The 18,805-nt window shown below is 32.7% G+C and overlaps 1 protein-coding gene across 1 annotated transcript; it reads left to right on the forward strand.

Annotated features, from left to right (window-relative positions):
- The first annotated feature begins 8,746 nt into the window (after positions 1 to 8,746).
- On the forward strand, positions 8,747 to 14,341 carry LOC129225118 (uncharacterized). The gene is made up of 2 exons (XM_054859679.1): positions 8,747 to 9,496; positions 14,069 to 14,341. The coding sequence occupies exons 1-2, from the start codon at positions 8,756 to 8,758 to the stop codon at positions 14,279 to 14,281; spliced, it is 954 nt and encodes a 317-aa protein (XP_054715654.1). The 5' UTR covers positions 8,747 to 8,755; the 3' UTR covers positions 14,282 to 14,341.
- The last annotated feature ends 4,464 nt before the right edge of the window (positions 14,342 to 18,805 follow it).

Below are 18,805 nucleotides of genomic sequence, written 5' to 3' on the forward strand. Positions count from 1 at the left end.
TTTTTTCCACCTAGCCCTATCCCATGCGATAGCCCTCCAGTGATTCAAGTTCTTTTTTGCCCCATCCAGCCATCTGTGGGTCTTCCTGTTTGACGTTTTCCTTTAATGTTGGAGAAGGTGATTCTTTTTGTGGAGAATGCATCTTCATATTGATAAGTGTGACTTAGCCACCTAATGCGAGAAGTCTTTATAACATTGTAATAATATAAATTCGTTTAAATATTGCTCTTACGAGTAAAAAAAAGTAAAAGAGTTTCTAAATTCCAAAGCTCAAATCATTAATTAAATAAAACGTACATGTGCACACATAAGCAAGTAAGTATAGCAAATGTGCCAAATTCAGGATCACCAACCTTAGAGATCTAACTTTCTGTCAAAAATTTGAGTGTTGAAACATGCATTGTTTTCTGGGAAATCTGGGTTTGAAATGACTTGAGATGCACTTTTCCTCGTTTGTGGAGTCATTTTCTTGGAACAATTAAAAACTACAGAAATACTTCAATATTGTCCTTTCTGACCCAGAAAAGTTATTTTGTCCTTTTAAGTTCATTGTGAAAAGTGCTGAGTATTTTTTTTTTTTTTTTTTAATTCTGTTATTTTATTCTTTTCAGTGCGAATGTAGTTCAGAAATAGATTAATGTTACCAGCTCGAAATTTCACTTCTTTGTTTCATATAAATGGTTCATACTAAAATGAAAAAAAAAACATATATATACGTGACAAAAATTTTATGCAGTTGGCACTAAGAATTAATCCTTGTTTCCCTTTATTGTTTGGGTGCTAATTTATCTGGAATCACTTAAATATTAAAGGCTTGCGAAACTGATTCATATTTCACAACATACAAGTTGCTCGTGATAAAAATCCTAATATGTCTTCACTTAGCCACTTTCCGATTATTGGCATAGATGACGATAAAAATCCTAAGAAAGCAATAATAGTGGATAAATTTCATGCTTGCTCCAGAGAAGCCTTGATTAAAAATTTTTATTACGATTGCTATTAATATTGCTGTTGCCAGGCAACAAAATTTTCAAAAATGGGTTTTATAATAAAACATTTAATGGGGAAATTGCATGAAATTTCCTGTTTTCCATCTTAACCGAAATAATTATTTTATTTTAGAGTTTTAGCGTTAAGTTTTACCTTAAGATAAAGCAAATCATTAAGTAAATCCCGAAGTCTCTGAGTGGTCTAGTTGCTGAGATATAAACAAAACCAGGCCTCAGATTTTTACGTGAGAATCAGGCTAAGCATAATAGAAGTGCTTTAAAAAAGGATATCTGTCTGTGACATTTATCTGTCATTTTTAAAGTCTATTAGTAGTACACGGATATATATTTATTATAACTAAACAGGAATCTACTCATTACAATTACATTTTTTTATTGCAAACGCACGAAAGCCGTAAAAACATATATATATATATATATATATATATATTTTTTCAAATTTGATTTGGGGTGAAATACGAATGACACGACAAGTCTATTTTAAAAATAGAGCGGCGCAATGCTAAAAATTTGTTTCTAAATTTGACGAATGCACAACACAAAAGAAAGGTTTTATCGTCAAGTACATCAAAAATAGAGAAATAAGATTTTTCGTCAAACTTAAAAAGAAAGTTCTACCAAGATAGATCTGTCAAAATCAGAGATTCACTTTTATATGCAATATGAAGAGAAATTCATCAGTAAATGTGTACAAAATATAAGACACATATTTTCATTTTTGTGAAACACATTGTCAGGTTCATCAAGTTGTGTCAGCCACCATCTCAAGCTTGCAACGTTTTTTTTCAAAATATTAATATTTTTGCAGTCTATATTTGTGCGCTAGATTCTTTGGCAGTTGTCAAGTTGGATTCGAAATAACGAAATTGTTTCACATTGTGCTTGCTTTTAGTGTTTTTTGAGTTGAGTTGACAAAAAAATGTAGTTTGAACTTTGACATCTTGAATTTAATTTATATTTTTTGTAATCACAAGTTGCAAATTAACCCAACATGTTGGGGTTGTTGTTCCTACTACTAACGCCTCTCCCCAAAACTGATTTTGTTTAAGCACGATCCTCTCGACTTTACACAATTCTCCTTAGACAATAAACAGCGTCCAGCACAAAGCAAACCTCCATGACAATTTTCCTCCTCTTGGGCGGTGGCGTGTGTGCAGAGCCGTGTATGTGTGTTGCGTGTGCTCGTGTGTGTGTTGTGTGTATAGACGTGTGTGTGTTGTGTGTATAGACGTGTGTGTGTTGTGTGTATAGACGTGTGTTTGTAGGCGTGTGTGTCTGCTGGTAAGTGAGTTTGTAGGCGTGTGTGTGTGTGCGTGTGTGTCTGGAGGTAAGTGTTTGTAGGCGTGTGTGTATGCGTGCACGCGTGTGTGTAGTTAAATGGTTGCATAGGCGTATGTGTGTTGGTTTGTGTGTGTGCGTGTGTGCGCAGTTGGTATGTGCTTGCATATAGACGTGTGAGGGTAAACGGTGGATATCGGGCATAAAATCTTTACCTCTATTACCCCGTCCAAATCACCATTTATTTTTTTATGGATGTGCCTAGTATTTCCTATTGCAGAAAATCAGTATTCATGATATGACGTACACAAATTTCTTCGGAAAGTATTAATGGTTAAACTAAAATAAGATTGAATGAACCTTCTAAAAATACAAATGGCCATTTGAGACAAAAAGTTTAAATTGGAAACATTTTCTGCTGCGCATTTCCTACGGCTACAAGAATGAAACCGTTTACTTACTCAGGAATTATAAAATATGTCATTAACGCTCTTCATCTGCATTCTAAAGGTCAATGCGAACTTGCTTTAGACAGGGTCAGTAATCGATTTTTCTAAACATTACAGATACAATTTTCTGAAAATACATTTATAACAAAAGTTTTTGTTCCAACAGCTATCCCATCGAAAATCGCTTAATTTTTTTAAACATACTCTTTAAATTTTACTTCCAGCAAAAACTTCAAAGGAAATTAACGACATGTTTCCAGTTTATATATGCGCTCTGAATTATGTAATGCTACGCTATTTGTAATATTTGTATATCCCCCCCCTTACTCCTAATATAATAACGCAATTCAAATCAAAACTAAATTTACCAGAGGACTCTTAGAGGAGCAATTGTTACCTTTTCAATAAACAAAAATAAAAGAAGCAACAAAAAGATAACAAAGAAGATACGATATTTAAAATCGAACATCCTTTTGTTCTTGCAAGTCTGTGTTTTTTTATTTGTTGAATCGATAATCCCAGACAACACATTCTGTCTTGAGCCATAAATTCTAAGCGTAGCTTACGAAAAAAACTAATCGATTTGAAACAAGAGCAGTTAAATTCTGCTGAGAAATTTCTTCGGTAATTTTCAGTATTAATTTTTATTATTTTCTTAGTAAACAAAGAACTAATAACAGAAACTCTTCAGAAAAAAAAAAAACCCCTACTTACTATATTTATTCCTCTTGTAATAGTCAAAGACATAAGAATGGGGCTGAAAAAAGGTTCGACTTAAAGGTAGAAAATAAAATATAAATAACGATTTTTGTATTTCTTAGTTTAAAAAAAGTTTTCTGAAAATGGCGTAATTTTTTAAGTCTATGTTTATGTCAAACATGCAAAGAAGGAATAAAGACACACATAACTTGACTTGTCTTTTGTTTATGTTTTGTGCCCATTTTATGGGCTAACATTGACGACAGCGAATGAGAAGAAAGATTTCTCAGAACATTACAATTTTATCGCATCCTTCCGTTTGACACATTGATTGCGATTGAAGTGTCAGGTTCTAAACGAATGTTTGCGTCAAAACGCGTTTTCGTACAGTATTTGAAAATGTTACTTGATCTGAACTGTGTCTTCAGTAATAACAGTCAACATTGTTGGTGTCTTTCAATTTTGCTTTGTCATTCTGAAGATAGATTTATCACATTTTGCTTTTATTTCGAGAGAAAGAGTTTAACAGATTATGGCACCATAAAACCTTTGAGCCATTCAAGTATAGAAACTCAAGCAAACTAAAAAAATACATAATAACTATTTTTAAATTCTATTGCGTTAAAATGGCAAAAAATAGTATTATATATTTTTTACTTCCTTTTACAAAAAAGGAAGTATTGTATTCGCGAAAAAATTTTCAATCAAAAATCGGCTTTAATTTCCATTTTACTCACCCCCGAATGATTATTCATTTTTTTTTCGACTCGATCACACGTGGATAAGTGCCTAAGAACGTACAGACACGCGAAATATCCATAATGACGATTCCCGAGTTAAATACAATGAATTTTCTCGTGACGTCTGTATGTACGCATGTATGTGCGCATGTGCGTATGTGTGTATGTATGTATGTATCTCACATAACTCAAAAACAGTATGTCCTAGAAAGCCGAAATTTGGTACGTGGACTTCTAGTGGGGTCTAGTTGTGCATCTTTAATTTTGGTTGCATTCGGATGTTCCTAAGGGGGTCTTTTGCCCCTTTTTGGAGGGAAATCATTGTTAATGTCTATATAAACTCAAGTTGTGTTTTATTTTGTCGGACACTTGGCAATATATCGCCAGTCTTTTGCTTGCCAAGTTTTGTCACCAACTTGGGGACAAATTTGGAGATTTTTTATTTTTATTTATTTATTTATTTATTTATTTATTATTGTTATTTTTTTTTGTTTTAAATTTGGTTTCTGTTTGGCCACTGTTGGTGATATTTAGAGAGTAAACAATTGAATCACAATAAAATTGCCAATAATGGGGAAATGACATTAAATTGGAGTAAAAGGAAGTCATGTGATGCACACATCAGCTCGTTTAAATAAGAACAACATAACAAAATAAACGAGATACTATTTCCGAAATTTTTAGATCGTCTGATCAATTGAGGCAGAGAAAAGCAAAGGGATGTAAGTTGATTATTTAAAGTTTCGAGTAAATCGCGTTTAAAGTTCAGATCCTATGTGGGCTTTCATTATTATTTTTTTCTAAATCATGCAATACAGTTGCAACTACCAGGATTACTAGCACTATCTCTTGTTCCAACACAGAGGAAAGGTCCACTTACTATTTGTACTAGTTATCTCCGAATTTTTAATTTTGTCAGTAACCTCCCTTTGGTTCTCACTGCCTAAATTGTTGCATTTTTAGATATCAGTTCACGATAATTTATTAATTTTTTTTAATATTTTTTCTTATTAACATTATGGTACATAGTCACACATGAAGGACTATAATAATGTTGAGTAACGCAATTTTTTCTCTCTAAAAATGCTTGGTGTTTATCACATATTGTTAAAAAAAAAGATGAGTAGAAAAAAGTTAGCGGGTTTTTGAATTTGTCTGATTTTTGGTTTACTGATTCTTCGATGGGTACTGCAGTTCGTCAACGTAGCCCTCAAGAAAGTCATGTGATTGGTAGGAAGTACAGAAACTTAACTAACAATAAAGAATTGAACCTCACCCTCAGGACTTCGATAGCATGCTACCTGTTTCCAAATGTATGACAGGTACTTAAATTTATGTATCAGTAACGTTTAGCTCTCAATAATTTAGGTTCTGTATACTTACAATCGTGGTCTAAGAGGGTGGTACCAAAAATCATACTTTTTATTTCGGAATCGCGTTACCTCTCAAAAGTTGTAGTCTGACATCTTCAGTTCGCGCATAAGACTGAAAATTTGAAAAAATATGTGAAAATTTGAATTTTTCAAAAATATTTTACAGTTTTTACATAAAATCTTTAATCGAACGCACGTAAATTTCAAGTTTTAGGCGATTTTAGCCCAATTCAAGGCGTATGAGCGAACTAAAGTTCTTATGTTAAAGCTACTATAAAACTTTTTTTTTTAGGTGCAAGCTAAACTATATGCGGAAAATTTTTATTTGTTGCACTATAAAACATATTTTAGAAAAAAAAAAAACTAAAATTTTTGAAAAAGCCAATGTTTAACTTTCAGTTTTACACGCGAAGTGAAGATGTTAACTTAGATTTTTTTTTCCATATTTTTCTTCAAATGAGGATACTAAACTACAACTTTTGAGAGGTAACGCGATTCCGAAATTTAAAAAAAAAAGTTTAAAAAAATCGAACCACCCTACTGTCTAACCGCATTTAAAATTTCATGTGCATTATCTACTTTAATACGAACTTTCAATTAAAATTGAATCTGACAAGTTACTGACGATGTAGACAGTGCAGCCCCTACAGACAGGTAGAGAAAAAAGCTATTTCAATGTCGTATCTTGAAATCCAAAAACGACAAGAAGTTGTGCTGTTCAAATCATTTGTGATTATTTGTTACTTTTATGGTACTTAAATTCCCCTCAGGTCAGTTTTGAGGTTTTTATTGGTAAAACAGGCATTTTTTTTTCCGAGTAGAAAGAATTAGTTTAAAACAAAAAGAATTTGTTTATCTAATTTGCAATAGGTACGTTTTTCGAATGCAAGAGGCTTGTTTAGTAAATATCGTACACTTAATAAATATGTATATAAGATCAAAAAATACATAGTTTGATTTTTTTAACTGATTTGCATCGATTTACACTGGTGTAAGAAATTAAGAGAATTTTCAGATATGGTCAATTATTTCCAGAACTACTGGACCCATTTAATGAAATTTGGTATATGCATACATTAAAACAATACAAAACAATTAACCCCCCAAAATTTAAAATACACACGCATGATCATAAATAACACTCGGTAGAGTCGGATAGCATAAAACAGTGGTTGCAAAATTAAACAAAGAAATGGGTTAGTAGGGCATATGATCCCCTCTAACAGACGTATAGGCCTCGCACTGTGACTCCATACTTGATATGAAGCAGTTCATGGGATCCTTAAGCAATTATTTCCATTCGTTCCACAACGTCGTTCTCAGGCTATGGATAGTCCCCAGAGGGGTGTTGCGAGTTGCTAGTGCCCTCCCGAGAGCGCCCCAGACATATTCTATAGGGTTAGAGTCTAAAGATCTGCTTGACCAACAGATCGAGTGAATATCCTCCCCTTCCAGAAATTTGTTGACCAGTAGAGATGTCTGTGGTCTTGCGTTAACACCCATTAAAATTAACTCAGGGCTAGCAGCGCCCCTCAAGAAGTGAGCATATAGCTCCAACCACATCCCTATACCTCACGCCTGCCCAGACCACCACCACCACCATAATGATCGATTTCGCCGATATTGGAGTGTAGGTAGCAGGTTCCTGCTTCTATCCATGTAAACGTAGGACAAGAATAGGCGTTTAAGCTGAAACGGGACTTTTTATTTGTCTTCCAAAATCCGCGAAATCGACCATTATGGCGGTGGTGGTTTGACGGTCGGGGCTGATATCATGTTGGATGGCCGCACACTCCTCCATGCCTTTGAGAGAGGCTCTGTGATAATTGTGAGGTAAAGGGATGTGGTCTTGGAGCCCTATGACAACCTCTTGAGGGGCGCTGTTAGCCCTGAGTTCATTTTGATTGATGTTAGCACAAGACCACATACAGCTCTTCTGGTCGACGAATTTCCTGAAGAAAAGATATTTACCGGCTGGATTGGCCAAGCAGTTTCTAGACTCCAATTCTATACAGCATGTCTGGGACGCTCTTTGGAGGGCAATAGACACTCGCAACATCCCTCCGAGGACCCTCCATAGCCTGAGTACAGTGTTGTTGAACGAGTGGAAACAATTGCCCCTCCCCTCCCCAGGATCCCATAAACTGCTTCATTTCAAGTATGGAGTCCCACTACGAGGCTTATAAGTCTGTTTCAGGTTGCCGTACCCCTACTAACCATTTTTTTTAAATTTTGCAATTGCTGTTTCATATCATTCGGCTCTAACGAGTGTTATTTATGATCATGAATGTGCATTTTAAATTTTCGATGGTTATTTGTTTTGTGTTGTTTCAATGTATGTACATACCAAATTTCATTAAAATCGGCCCAGTAGTTCTGAAAATGATTGACCAAATCTGAAAATTCTCTTAATTTCGTTCACCAGTGTAGATGCATAGAAAATCAAGCATATAATGTATATATACTTGTGTCAATATGCAAGATTGTAAACAAAAAGCTTTAAGTTTAAAAGAATGAGTATATGTGCATTAAAGTTTTGCTTCGTTTAAAGTTCAGATTATTTTTTTTTTTTTTTTTTGAATTTTACTAATTATTTTAGCATTTACTTAAATAAAACTCGATACATTTTTTATTTTTTATTTCTATCCTTCCCATTAAATTCAATTTTTCAGAAGTATCAAGAGGAAATGATAGCTGGATCAAAGATAACATGCTAGTAGTGTGAGAGACGCAAATCCCAATCACACCATTACGTACGCTGTCATGTGTTAGATTTGCCGCATTTTTTTATATTTAGTAATACATTATTTAATGTGAATTACAACTAATGTCATACTTTATAAAATTACAAAATGCGGGAAAATTTACTTGCTACGTTTTCTGCGCATATTGTTTTTTTTTTTTTTTTTATTTGGCTGAAAATTAAGGATTGCGTCCGTTATCTATGGAACTGTCATTTACTTATCTGCTTTTCTGATAATCAGGTTCCTGATAAGGCTTTCCCTAACAAGCTCTCCGTGAGCTTACTATCGAAATTTTCATCTAGGATTTGCTTTTGTGTATCGTTTTGCTTATCTTTTTAAACCGAAACTTTTTGCAATCTTATCACCAAATCTGTGAACCGCTTATATAAACGAAGATGCAGCAAAGAGAAATTCAAATAGAATTCGAATAGTGAAAGGGCAGTGGTTCTTTTTGATATCATGGCAACTCCCAGAAAATTTCAGGTAAGTCCAATGAAAAGGACTGGAATTACAGCCGAATCAAACAACTTTTGTTCAAAGAGACGGAAATTGGAAGACACGAATGAAGAATGGCACTTCTTGAGACTTTTGAACAATGCTGTTGATTATTTTGCTGATATTTCGAATACAAAATCTGAAAATATTTCGACTGCGATATCCAACTTTATTTCATCCTTTAGGGTAAATGGTGGTGGAGGAGGATTTTCGGAAATCGATTTGAATAAGGCTGAATATGCATGTGGTTACCTCTTTAGATATGGTGCCTTGTTTGCCGGTTTGGTAAGAAAAAGACTCCTTCAGGCTTTAGAAAAAATTGATTTCTTAAAATATTGCCAAAAAAAGGCGGAAATTAATGTTATTTGCCTCGGTGGTGGGGCAGGTAATGATATGATTGGCTTGTGTAGTGTGTTGCATGAAGTTGTAGAATTTCAAAGCTTAAACCTCACTGTTGTGGACTCGGTCAAAAGATGGGCATCTTTCTTCAACGTAATGGAATTTCTCATACGTGAAGATTATTATGGAAACGTAAGCAAATTATTCCAAGAACGTAACGTAAATACTTCTTTTATATGCTGTGAATTACCAGGACATGCATCAACTAATGAACATTATTATAAAAACCTCCAAGAAGCAGATCTCATTTTAATGGCAAGGCTTTGGAGTATTCTTTCCGACGAAAAGAAAGAACCATTGATTCGGGTAAGTACTTTATTTTCAATTTCTTGGTAGTTAAAGCAATTTTAAACGCCAATCAATATTATCAGGTTTTCGATGCAACATAACGCAGCATCTTCAAAGTTTACACTTATTACTCTTGTTGCCTTAAAACACTACGTTGCGAAACCCGATGCATTTTGATCCGAAGTTTTTTTTTTTTTTTTGCTGACTGCCCTTCAGCAATTTTATAAAAGGTCCTTTCTTAACTTTTCCTAAAACATACTGTACTGTGTAAAAAAATTAAGTTTTCAAGGAAATTATATACTTTTTGACGCAATTTAATTCTTGTACCTGAAAATTTGGACAGGTGTCATTTTGATCCCTTTGAGAAAAAAATAATAAATGTAAATACATTTACTTATGCTGAAACAGTAAAAATTAAAAAAATCCTGTTGGAGCATATCATTGCAAGAATTTGAAGCGTTCGTATTATTATTATTATTATTATTATTATTATTATTATTATTATTATTATTATTATTATTATTATTATAATTATTATTATTATTATTATTATTATTATTATTATTGCACATAAAAGGAAGCATTCACCACTAGTTTCTGAAATGCAACTTATTGCTGCTGTAATGGTGATGGTTATTTTCAGCTGCATTTATTATAAATATGTTTATGTTGAATTAGTTTTTGCAAATGTATAAAATAATGTAGGGAACTACGCGGATTTCTCTCAGCAGGTAAATATGGCCCCCACTGTATTTGTAGCTATACGAAGACCGCCGTAACTCCCTTATTAAAGAATAAAAGAAAATGGAATTTCGTAGGAAAATCATCATTTAAAACAAAAATAGTTGGAAAAACAATGCAGCAAAAAACTAAAAAGTATTTTTTATTCAGCAATAGTTCTCTCATAAAGAAATGTAAATTACGATTAATTATGTTCTAATTATATACTATTGACTAGATAGGAATAAAACTATCTATGTCGGCGGAATTTTTTTGCACGGATCTTTTCGTGTTTATGGTGTAATTTTCATTGCAAAGAGCCTTAATTTGTATTTTTTATGTACACCTGAGTAGAGTACTAAGAATTACTACCCAATACGTAAAAAAAGTTTTGAAAATTTTATCAAAGTTTCTTTTATATGTCTAAAATATTTCGAAAAATATTCAATGTAGAATACGTAGGTATTTTTCAACATAAAATTTAAAATACCCATTGCCATAAAATTAAATACATCAATTCCAAATCCGTCAAATGCCAAGCTATGTCCATTTGAGACCAAAATATTGAGATAAACTTAGACGTTTGTCAAAACAACGTTTAATAGCAAATCCTATCGAGGCTAACATATTATTTCCTGGAAACACAGTTTGGTGGTTTTCATCTCCTATGCACTTGTCATGTATATTAGGGTGGAGTGAAAAAAAAATTAAGAAATATGTTTAGCCTATATGCGGAAAAGTTACCTATTACCAAGTCTATTTATCATACAAAATTTTAGCTAAATCAAAAAATATCTTTAGCTGGCCATTGGACATTGAATTTTGAGTAATTAGCCGGATTTTTTCACCAAACTGGTGAAAAGGGAATGATAAAATATAATTGCCTCTCATTTGAATCTTTGAATGTTTGAAATGAAACTATTGATAACTAAATACTTAATCTATAGTTAGCTGAATGACCTAGTTGATTGCGAAATTGCTTTCAAATGTGCATCAAGCGCGCAAATCGCACACCCTTTGCACACGAACTTTCTTAGCGTTCTTTGCTATCAACTGTGTTCTTTGTTCCAGATGGCTGTGTCTCTCTTTTGAAGTAATACATTTAGTTTTAATTATTTCAAATCATTAAATTATTACTTCAAAAATAAATAAAGACGCTGTTTTTACATAAAAATAATTAGAAAGGAAGAATGAAAAAAACACAATTAGAAGTCGAGGTTTTTCTGCAGCATCGTAAATGAGATCAGCATCAATTTTTATAAGTGCAACTAAATTCAACTGAACTCCAGTCAATGAAAGTCAAAAAGTTATCTGCATTGAAATTTATTGTAGGAATCTAGAATTTTTAGACATAGACATCGAGTTTATTCATTATCCCCTTTTAAAACTGTTGAATGTCCAGCTCTCTCGCATGTTCTGTTGTTGGTCAGCATTGACAATAGAATGTTTTCTTATCTTAACTACGTTATTTCATTGTACTGAAAATTACAGAAGTATTCATTTCCAATCCGAAGTGATAATTTAGGTTTAATGTTATAGAATATACTTTAACAACATTTTCTCTTGAAAATTCATTCTCTGATGGGTATTCTCTCGAAGTATATAACCGAACAGTTCTATTTGTAGTCATTAGCCTTATACAATGGCTGTATTCTTTCTTAACAAGCAAAATGAAAAAAAAAATGTTTAAAATTCCATTCTACGTTTTGTAGCCATACCATTGATCTCTACTAAGTTGACCAGGGCAACCTCTGTTAATGCTACATCTTCTTTTTAAAAGTTCAGTACAGCCATATTTTCACAGGACTCCAGTTTTTTCCCAGTTTCTAAACAATATCCTTTTGGCCCAGCGCACAGTGAGGCGAAAACGTCAAAAAAGCTTATAAATGAGGTTTTTTTTCTATCTTAAACTAATTGAGGATTAATAAATTTGCACAGACCTACCTCTTAGGCAATCAGAACTGGAATTTTAGAGCTATTTGTCCACTACAAAGCTGAAGAGAGCCTTTAGAAAGTTGAAGAACCATGAGTGCGTGAATTTACAAAAATGGCTTTTAAGCAGTCTTTTTTTCATATTAAAGGCAGGTATATTTAATTTCTCTCGCGTCCAACGATAGTAATAGACGAAAAAAAAAATGAGTAATCGAATTCTCAAAGCGAAAATCGGTTTTGATCTGCACCGAAAACTTGGGAATTCATGGTTATTTTTTTTTAAAAACATTCTACAAAAAAATGTCCTCTTATTTCCTCTAGTCATAAATGGTCTGTAGAAAACCCCCCCGAAAAGGAATTAGCTGCGTAAACCTGCGAACTTTGGACCCTGAGCTCTAACAATTCGAAAATCTCCATAATAACATGCCTGTGTAAAGAAACAAGCGAGAGAGGTTTACAAACATTTTTAAGCGCTTTTTGGCGTTTTCGCCCCACTGTGCAGCGGTTCCATTTAATTTTTGGAGTAGATGGATAATTGTAATACATTGGACAGGTAATAATTGTAATACATTTGTATGAAATTCATAAATAAAGCATTGCAAAGAACGTCCAATAGAAATCTCAATTTTCCTTATAACCCCACTTTTAAAACCTGTATTAGTCACTGTTCGCACTTAATCTACTGCACGTAAATATCAAAATTTTTCTTTCAAAAAGTCAATATGCTTACTTTATGTTTTGAGAGCTGCCAAACATAGCAGTGACAAAGATATCTTTTACTTTCATTTAAGATATGAAAGTAAAACAACTTGGTTTCTGGAATCAAACTATCGCCCTTTCGACCGTTAAAAGTACAGCTTATTGTTATGAAAAGTGTTATTCCTCGTTTTTCTTTTCAAGTCAATGGATATTTTTCTTTTTTTCCTTCCGATTTTGCGACGGTCGGCATCTTTGGAGGAATCTTCTTTGCCAATTATTCTAATACAAATACAAATGTGACGGCGAGCAGCAGGCTCTGGGCTCAACTAGGCTGGTAATTGGTCAAGATATTAGGCCCCAATGGAGATCAATAGCCATCTTAAAGCCATCTACCCCCTTACTCCTTACAGCCGTTTCCGGTAAGCTGTTCCAAGTGCCCACAATTCTGATAAAGTAATAATTTTTTATTAAGTTCCACATTAGCCTTAGATATTTATAGCTTGAAACAATGACCACTTATCCGACTTTCTATGCAAAAATTTAACCCATTAACATCTTTTATATAGATAAATTTAAGTAACTGTATCATGTCCCATCTGACTCTTCTTTGCTCTAGACTATACATATTAAAACTTTTAAGTATGACACCATTATCTAAATATGAAAGTCCTCTTACTAGCTTAGAAACCCTTCCTTAAGCCTTTTACAATAAAAAAAGCGATCTTTATTCGGATAAGGAGACTAAAACTGAACAGCATACTAAAGATGAGTCTTACCAACCTTATGCATCTTTGAAAGCAGTATTGATAAGAATCGGCGCTGATCTGTCGGAGTCACCATTCGATACTACAGTTGGACGTTTAATTCTCATTTACGATGCTGAAGAAAAACCTTGACTTCTAATAGTCTTTTTTCTTTTTTCCTTTCAAATTGTTTTTATGTAAAAACAGTCTTCATTTACATTTGAAGTAATAATTTAATGGTTTGAAATAATACAAACTAAATGTACTACTTCAAAAGAGAAAGACAACCAACTAGAACAATGAACGCAGTTGATACTACGATTTCTTGACATATTTGCGCCAGTTAAAACACTGCTTCTCGAATGCAATTAACAGTTACTGTATCAAAAAGTCACACATTTTTAGCTATCCCGGGGAGATCTAGCAACGCAATATGGAAATTTAGAAAAAATGATATTTATTTTCACAATAAATGTGACTTAATTTTCTTTTTCAGAGCATTGCTGAGAACATGAAAGAGGATGCCTTGTTGATATTTATAGACACTTGGACATCTTTGGATTATTTTCAAGAATTTGTTGTTGTTTACTATTTTGAAGGTGAAAGCTATAACTTTTCTGCTCCTGTGGTGAAAAAGTTCGAGAACGAAACTGCAACAACATCAAAAGCAGGAATTATGATTTTAAAACGAAAAAATACTAACATGTAACACCATTTTCCCTTCTGTGAAATTATTTTATGTCCATCGACCTCTGGAAAGGCATTTAAGATTTCCTTACATTTTACTGACACAAAAAATAAATAAATAAATTATAAATAAAATAAAATAAATAAATAAATAAACTAAAATATTAAATAAAAACACAATAATAGTTTATTTTGAAAAGTATTTAGAGGCATTGCTTTCCCATAAATTACAGGGTGCCTTTACGTTTAATTGTATTTAATTGTCTGTCGCTCTCCTGGCTATGGGATAATTTTTTCACAGATATAAATCATGTATCAATTTCAGCCTCAACTTTTATCTTATAATAGAACTAATTTTAAACAACATATTTAGAAATAAAAATAAAATGTTTATTTTGTACGAATTGTGTCTTTTCTGGTTTTGAATGATCTTGTACAAAATTATTTTGAAAGTAAACTAACGACACCGCAATATGTGGGCACTAAGGAGTCACTAAAGTCAAACAATAAAACTATTTTAGGAAATAGATTTAAAAGATCAATACACCCCAAAAAATAACACAAATTAAGGGAATAAGTAAATGTGATATTAACTTGACAGAGAAGGAAAAAAAAAAAAGCAGAAATAGCAATGAATATCCCTTAGTCAACTAGAAATATTTGTCACCACCTCTAATTGGTCAAGTCAACTAGAAATATTTGATTCCGCTGCGAATCAACAAGCGTGAACTAGCTAATCCTTTACAGGAACGTTACCGACAGCGGGAGAACTATTGTCTACTCTTTCGGCACCCAAGGGTGTCAACCTGGCGCCGCCCCTTCTATTCTCGTCATTATTTTACCTTGGGACATTCACAAAGCATTATTTTTGATTTTCACATCAGGTGAAATAGTTCAAGCTCCATGCAGGATAGTGTTTTTGTAAATTAAAAAAAAAAAAAAAGTTTAGATGTTGATAAATGTGCCCGTTTAAAAATAAAAAATATTTCGAACCTTATAGAGTAACATTTGTTAAAACACTATAAGCTTGTGAAAATTTGGAATATTTTAAAAGTGAAATACCCAAATTTGTGCCCATTTTTTTATTGCAATTTAAGAATCGCTAAACTATAAGTTTAAAGCCAAATAAAGGAAAATGCTTCTGATTATCGAAAACAAAAATAAAGATTAGAGTAAAAACACCATTAGTGGCCAGGTGCTTCCATAGTGGCCACTTCAGGGTTTAAAACACTAGTAGTGGTCACAGTGAAGTATATTTTTAAACTGCGGTCTAAAATATTAATTACCTCTATTGAAACTTAATAAGCTGTTATAGCTCAACTCTTCCTTAATCTTTCTATTTTCTAAGATGCCAGAACTTCAATGTGTTGAATTGTTTATTCATTTTTTTCAGAAACATCAAATTTGATCCAGTAGTTCTCCCATCCGAAGAATTTACGTTACTTACTTTAAATTCAAATAACTGATAAATAAAATTGATTCGATATGATAATTACATAAAGTAATAACGAAATGCCACATTATTATTGCTCATTTCTTTCTTCAAAGTAGGATAAATAAACTTGGAGTAACTGCTACTGAAACACTGGCCATTACTGGTATTTTATCCTACTTAATATGTAAAAAAAAACTTAGTGTTAAGCCTTTCAATAATATTAATGCGTTATGCATTCGTTAAAATTTTCTATAGTTCATGAATGTAGATCGAAGGTTATATGAAAAATATAACAGCTTTCCTGCGGTGTTGCATAAAGACATTAGGATAATTGCATTGAAGTGACGCCCCCTAGTTTTGTGACACTATAATAAAAAGTAATCGGTGCAAAATTTGAACTCGATCGGTCAATAATAACACGTGCCCCTAGGCCGTTGAATTGTAACACTTTTGATAATTTTCTCACAAATCTTCGAGTTTTTACTTCAGACCCCGTACATCGTTTCTCCTATGTTTGCATAATATTTTTACAGCGAGGTAGCGCTAAAATTAATTTTTTTAATTACTTCATATCGTCTAAAGATTTTACATTGAATAAGAATGATATAGTGCTATAGAAACTTTATCTTAATCGTACGCTTCTCTCAATGTATATCAATCGTATGCATTTTTTTCCCGATAGTCTTGGACTGTCTGTAAAATACTAAATTGCTTTTGTGACTCATATTTGGTAAATTGATTGTGAAATTCCTCGATTAATTGTGCTCCTCTTTCAGTTGTATCATTCACAACTTTTAGCATTTTAACGATATCTCTTCCCTTTCAATAGTTTTCTTCATTTTGCCATGAATCAGGATCAAATAGGAAAATATCTTTTGGTGTTTGTAACTTATCAAACAGTTTTATTGACATGTAATTGATTCTATAAAGAAGAAGAGCTGTACCAAGAAAGTATTCCAAATCATCTACTGTTATTCGAAATTTTTTATACAGTCACCAGACACGTCTTCCTATTCAGCAAGCATTTTTTTGAAGTAGTCTTTTCCAATCTTCAAAGTTAATTCCTTCAGCCAATACGGACAAAGCTACTAGTTCATCCCCTAAGTACCATAAGTGATTTAGGAATTTTTCAATCACTGCTTCTGCTGCATGTTTGTCATCATTTTGTACGCTGCTGGTTTTTTAGACACTAGACTTTATATTAATTTAAAAGGCCTAGAATGGGTTGCTGCGATAAACTATATCTCCATACAACATTTAACTGTAAAACAGCATTTACGGGCATTCTCTTCATGTAAGGTCAATTTAAATTGTTTCTAAAATATATAAATATTCAAACAATAAATTCCTTTTGCCACCCATCTGGCTCACACATAAGCTCCAGGTTACCAAAAACATATCGTTGTAGGAGGGAGGACTTCATCAAGAAATATTATTACACGTTATGAGAATTCTCTGTAATGTTTCTTAATTCCGCTTTCTACGAACAATAATATGTCATCAAATTCTTCTTTTAGAAATTAAGTGGTAAGTGTAGTTTTTGAATTTTGGAGCGCTTAAATAATGGAATATCGAGTCTAGAACTAAGAAAGGCAAGAACTTCTTTAAAGACACTCTGCAGTACGATTTCAAGTGCCTGATGATAGCAATACAAATGCAATATATCACCGTTCAGCTTTTGCTCTAAAAAATTACATGCACAATTTATACGGCCGGTATTGTAAGCCGCTGTATAAAACACTACAGCTTGAACAGTTTGCAATAAAGAGCAATCATCTAAGATATCATATACAGCTGAAGAAATATCTCAGAAATTCTGAGTAGCTGTTCAACTTTGGGACCTGAAGCTATCATGGTAAGCCTGTCGGCATTTTTATCCAGTTATATCTAGATGTAGCTTTGTATCCCAGGGAATAACTAAAAAATTTAAATTTAAATTCATGAAATCTGATTTTACCTCTCGAAGATTGTCCTTTGCTCTCTCAAGGGATGTACGATTGATCATAAGGTTATTTGGATTTAAATTTACTGCATCTACATAGACTGTTAATAAATGAGAAGCATCTTTTACCCTAATGTGACATTTGTCTAACATTGATGAAATGCGAGCAGATATCAATAGTTGTCAACCTTTTTTGTGTTGTGGTAAACCAGATATAGAAAAAAAGGTTCAACAGGTTAGGATAGATGCCCATTTCGGCTTCAAAATCTTGTGAAATGCAAGAAGAATTTGATGATAATAAAGGACTATGTACTGAAATAGAAGACAGTTTAAAGTATAGATTTTTACATAATTCCGATCTGGAATTTTTTCAAATTTATATTTTAGATATGGAAAATAGAGTTTATTTTTATTGTAAGGTAATCAAGGATTTTATAAAATTTAAATTATAAGAATGCATAAAAATTTAAGTATATAACTAAAGAACAGCGAATTAAAATATAATCTCATTACTTATATTTATAGCATGGAAACCTTGTGACCCTATATGCCACACCTATTACATACACATAAAATTTTCTAAATCAACACCCCTAAAGCCTGGAGGAGGCAATTTGTTGTTGTCAAAAGTTATTCATTAATGGCCTAGGCCATTCATTAATGGCCTTTAGAACCCCTTGTGTCCATATTGGTGGAAAGAAATGTTCCCCAGCCGCTTGGTTTGAAACGAGCGCGAATAGCGGTATGCCTGTCCCAGGGCCATTGGTGTACATGTACCCTATTTAATTTGTAAAATTTTACAGAATGAAAGTGAGAGAATGGTTGGTCTGGAAGTAGCAACATCTATTGAGGTTCAAAATTACTTTAAATATGAAACCTAGGAATAGTTTTACATAAAAATGAGAAAATCCGCAATTTTTTCTTTGAAACTCAAAAAAGGGGGCCTTAGGGGCACGTGTTAATCTTCATGGATTGAATTAAAATTTTGCATGGATCATTTATTTATTTATTTGCACAATGGAACAAATTGAGGTGGCGTCGTGTAAAATATCTACAACTTCAAAAATAAGGACCACCCTAATATATATATATATATATATATATATATATATATATATATATATATATATATATATATATATATATATATATATATATATATATATATT

The sequence above is a fragment of the Uloborus diversus genome, chromosome 6 (assembly GCF_026930045.1).
Source record: "Uloborus diversus isolate 005 chromosome 6, Udiv.v.3.1, whole genome shotgun sequence".
NCBI lineage: Eukaryota > Metazoa > Arthropoda > Arachnida > Araneae > Uloboridae > Uloborus > Uloborus diversus.

What these genes read in the sequence shown, in the direction of transcription:
- LOC129225118 (XM_054859679.1), top strand. Translation starts at nt 8,756, where the DNA reads ATGGCAACTCCCAGAAAATTTCAGGTAAGTCCAATGAAAAGGACTGGA. An exon ending in AGAAAGAACCATTGATTCGG is followed by an intron (nt 9,497 to 14,068) that starts GTAAGTACTTTA and finishes TTTCTTTTTCAG; the next exon opens with AGCATTGCTGAGAACATGAA.